Raw genomic sequence first — 5,000 nt, 5'->3', positions numbered from 1 at the left:
CCCTCGGTGATCTTGCTAACTACATTTAGAAGCTTGTGTTGTCTTTATAAGTCACTAACATTTATCATTTTGCTCATTTATCTCATGTTTGCTAGTCAGTTAACACTAGCCATGCTTGAACACATTAGCAGCGATCTAATTTAGCTAGTATTAGCTACTTAGTGCACTAGCATTTAACACTTATCAAACATCAGTTAGCTAACTAGCATTTAACTCTCTAACGTATACAACTCTACCTAGCTAGCTCACTGGCAGTTACTACTTTGTTAATTTATCTAATCCTAGTTAATTAACATTAAACATGCTATGTGTGTGTAACAAGTAAAAAATATAAAACGTTACCGATGTCGAGGACCCGCTGCTTAGCCGTGTGCTGGCGAGAGTGCCAGTATCTCCAGTACTTCAGCTGCTCATCTCGGTTCTTATCTTCACTAAACACCACCATGACGACACTCTGAAGCGGATGGATAAAGGGATGGATGCAGGTGAAGAAGGGATGATGGGTTTGTAATGAAAAGAGTGAAAAAGGAAGACAGAGTTGTTTTGAAGAAGGAGTTAAACTCTGATGCTAAACTGCTACACATGTACCACAGATACAGCAGCTTTAGCTAAAAATCAGCTATCAGGCTAATCTAGTCAAGGCTAGGCTAGCTATTCTATAGACTAATCAGTCAGTTGCTTGTACAGTTTGCTAGATAGCATTAACTATACTGTTGTGTAAGAATTAGGATTAGTGTGTTACTTTATGTCATGCTATTTAATATATAATATAATTAAACAGCTAAGTTAACTAAATAATTAGCCTCTAGCTCGTTCTTATGTTATTGAATTACAATCAGTAGCAGGGTTTGCTAGCAAACTAACAAACATGAAGCTGAATATTACAGACCAAAGTCAGTTTCTAGTTTTGTTTGCCAAAGACTTTTAGCAAACAAGTCAGTTTTAAGCTAACAAATTTTAGTGTGATTAAACACTAAAAGTAGCTAATTTGGTAATAAACTATCAATCATTATGCTAGCTTTTATAAAATTTGTTTTATTTATATATAAGATTGTAAACAATGTATTATCTTGTTCAATTAGCACCAGTAGCAAAACTAGCAAACAAACTAACGTCAGTTAAATATGGTAGCAAGTTGGAAAATTAACTAGTAAAAGACAGAAGTAACAGCTACTAGCGAACTGATGGATATTAGCCTAGCTGCTCACAGGATTAGTTACACTGCTGAGTTGTGTAATGAGGCCACAACACAGTGTGATATAAAGCTAGTAAGTGGGACAATAAAGTGAAAACAAACATTAAATTGTTCAGCTCTGTGATTGGATGATCAAATTCAGCATAAGCTCCTCCCCTGTTGATCAGAGACATGAAACCAGGACTAGAGCTTGATGGGTCTCATTAATAATGCTGGATATGAACACATTCATCATAAATCCACAGACTGCAGCGGAGTCACACAGAAAACGTTCAGAATTTCGATTTCCATATATGGTAAAAAAAAAAAAAAAAACTAACATAAACCTCAGGCTACTGATCAGAGATTGGCTGAAGGCAGAAGTGAGTGTGATATCCTGACACTGATGAAGATGATGAAGAAATAGACATCATCAAAGATGATGAAGAAATAGACAGTGCTCTTCCTCACCCGCACTTTACTGATAGGATGTCTCAGGCGTTTGTTACTGCTCGTCTCGTTCAGCGTCACGGCGTAAAACTGTCCTTTATTTAGATAACTCATCGGCCCCTCGCCCTGTTTCTGTCTCAGGGACATGCTGGCGTCCAGAGAGTACTGGAACGTGTCTCTGTCCAAAAGAAACCAGAACTATCATAAACCAGAACTTAATGATAGATAGCTGTTAGCTTAATGATAGCTAGCTGTTAGCTTAATGATAGCTAGCTGTTAGCTTAATGATAGCTAGCTGTTAGCTTAATGATAGCTAGCTGTTAGCTTAATGAAAGCTAGCTGTTAGCTTAATGATAGCTAGCTGTTAGCTTAATGATAGCTAGCTGTTAGCTTAATGATAGCTAGCTGTTAGCTTAATGAAAGCTAGCTGTTAGCTTAATGATAGCTAGCTGTTAGCTTAATGATAGCTAGCTGTTAGCTTAATGAAAGCTAGCTGTTAATTAGCTAGCTCGCTCCATAAATACCCTCTGTAAGTGATGTCACTGATATACGATCGTAATAAAAACTCACAGGTTTGACTGGTTGAAGAGAAACTCATTGGTTCCGAGAGATGAGGGACGATATTTCTGTAAAACATTGTAAAGAGCGTGAAATATTCAGCAACATGATTATCTCTTAGGAAAGAGAATTATCTCTTGTATGCAGTAATATATAATGTGTGTGTTACAGTAATATATAATGTGTGTGTGTTACAGTAATATATAATGTGTGTGTTACAGTAATATATAATGTGTGTGTTACAGTAATATATAATGTGTGTTACAGTAATATATAATGTGTGTGTTACAGTAATATATAATGTGTGTTACAGTAATATATAATGTGTGTGTGTTACAGTAATATATAATGTGTGTGTTACAGTAATATATAATGTGTGTGTTACAGTAATATATAATGTGTGTGTTACAGTAATATATAATGTGTGTTACAGTAATATATAATGTGTGTGTGTTACAGTAATATATAATGTGTGTGTTACAGTAATATATAATGTGTGTGTTACAGTAATATATAATGTGTGTGTGTTACAGTAATATATAATGTGTGTGTTACAGTAATATATAATGTGTGTGTTACAGTAATATATAATGTGTGTTACAGTAATATATAATGTGTGTGTTACAGTAATATATAATGTGTGTGTTACAGTAATATATAATGTGTGTGTGTTACAGTAATATATAATGTGTGTGTTACAGTAATATATAATGTGTGTGTTACAGTAATATATAATGTGTGTTACAGTAATATATAATGTGTGTGTTACAGTAATATATAATGTGTGTGTTACAGTAATATATAATGTGTGTATGTTACAGTAATATATAATGTGTGTGTTACAGTAATATATAATGTGTGTGTTACAGTAATATATAATGTGTGTTACAGTAATATATAATGTGTGTGTGTTACAGTAATATATAATGTGTGTTACAGTAATATATAATGTGTGTGTGTTACAGTAATATATAATGTGTGTGTGTTACCGTAATATATAATGTGTGTTACAGTAATATATAATGTGTGTGTTACAGTAATATATAATGTGTGTGTGTTACAGTAATATATAATGTGTGTGTTACAGTAATATATAATGTGTGTGTTACAGTAATATATAATGTGTGTTACAGTAATATATAATGTGTGTTACAGTAATATATAATGTGTGTGTGTTACAGTAATATATAATGTGTGTGTGTTACAGTAATATATAATGTGTGTTACAGTAATATATAATGTGTGTGTTACAGTAATATATAATGTGTGTGTGTTACAGTAATATATAATGTGTGTGTTACAGTAATATATAATGTGTGTGTTACAGTAATATATAATGTGTGTGTGTTACAGTAATATATAATGTGTGTTACAGTAATATATAATGTGTGTGTTACAGTAATATATAATGTGTGTTACAGTAATATATAATGTGTGTGTGTTACAGTAATATATAATGTGTGTGTTACAGTAATATATAATGTGTGTGTGTTACAGTAATATATAATGTGTGTGTGTTACAGTAATATATAATGTGTGTTACAGTAATATATAATGTGTGTGTGTGTTACAGTAATATATAATGTGTGTGTTACAGTAATATATAATGTGTGTGTTACAGTAATATATAATGTGTGTGTGTTACAGTAATATATAATGTGTGTTACAGTAATATATAATGTGTGTGTTACAGTAATATATAATGTGTGTCACAGTAATATATAATGTGTGTGTTACAGTAATATATAATGTGTGTGTGTTACAGTAATATATAATGTGTGTGTTACAGTAATATATAATGTGTGTTACAGTAATATATAATGTGTGTGTCACAGTAATATATAATGTGTGTTACAGTAATATATAATGTGTGTTACAGTAATATATAGTGTGTGTGTGTTACAGTAATATATAATGTGTGTGTTACAGTAATATATAATGTGTGTTACAGTAATATATAATGTGTGTGTTACAGTAATATATAATGTGTGTGTGTTACAGTAATATATAATGTGTGTTACAGTAATATATAATGTGTGTGTTACAGTAATATATAATGTGTGTGTTACAGTAATATATAATGTGTGTTACAGTAATATATAATGTGTGTTACAGTAATATATAATGTGTGTGTTACAGTAATATATAATGTGTGTTACAGTAATATATAATGTGTGTGTTCTAGTAATATATAATGTGTGTGTGTTCTAGTAATATATAATGTGTGTGTTACAGTAATATATAATGTGTGTGTTACAGTAATATATACTATGTGTGTTACAGTAACATGGAGTGTGTGTGTGTGTGTTACAGTAACATGGAGTGTGTGTGTGTGTGTGTTACAGTAATATATAATGTGTGTTACAGTAACATGCAGTGTGTGTGTGTGTGTGTGTGTGTGTGTGTTACAGTAACATGCAGTGTGTGTGTGTTACAGTAATATATAATGTGTGTTACAGTAACATGCAGTGTGTGTGTGTGTGTTACAGTAACATGCACTGTGTGTGTGTGTGTGTGTTACAGTAATATATAATGTGTGTTACAGTAACATGCAGTGTGTGTGTGTGTGTTACAGTAACATGCACTGTGTGTGTGTGTGTGTGTTACAGTAATATATAATGTGTGTTACAGTAACATGGAGTGTGTTTGTTACAGTAATATATAATGTGTGTTACAGTAACATGGAGTGTGTGTGTTACAGTAACATGCAGTGTGTGTGTGTGTGTGAGTGTGTGTGTGTGTGTGTGTGTGTTACAGTAATATTGACAGTGTGATTGATGTTGTGTTGTGACTCAGTTGTGTCAGTCAGTCTGCTCTC

General features: G+C 32.2%; 1 protein-coding gene across 1 annotated transcript in view; it reads right to left on the bottom strand.

Moving 5' to 3' along the window:
• The window catches only part of grhl2b (grainyhead-like transcription factor 2b), a 28,856-nt gene that overhangs the window by 13,797 nt on the left and 10,059 nt on the right, over window positions 1-5,000 (bottom strand). Inside the window, exons 5-7 of the mRNA XM_047807812.1 lie at window positions 2,195-2,250; window positions 1,646-1,802; window positions 343-454 (exon numbers count right to left, since the gene is read on the bottom strand). Of these exons, the coding sequence (XP_047663768.1) occupies window positions 343-454; window positions 1,646-1,802; window positions 2,195-2,250 (325 nt within the window). The remainder of the gene's footprint in view (window positions 1-342; window positions 455-1,645; window positions 1,803-2,194; window positions 2,251-5,000) is intronic.

Source organism: Tachysurus fulvidraco, chromosome 24 (genome assembly GCF_022655615.1).
Source record: "Tachysurus fulvidraco isolate hzauxx_2018 chromosome 24, HZAU_PFXX_2.0, whole genome shotgun sequence".
Classification (NCBI taxonomy): Eukaryota; Metazoa; Chordata; class Actinopteri; order Siluriformes; family Bagridae; genus Tachysurus; species Tachysurus fulvidraco.
This window is presented reverse-complemented; position numbering and strand designations above follow the sequence as displayed.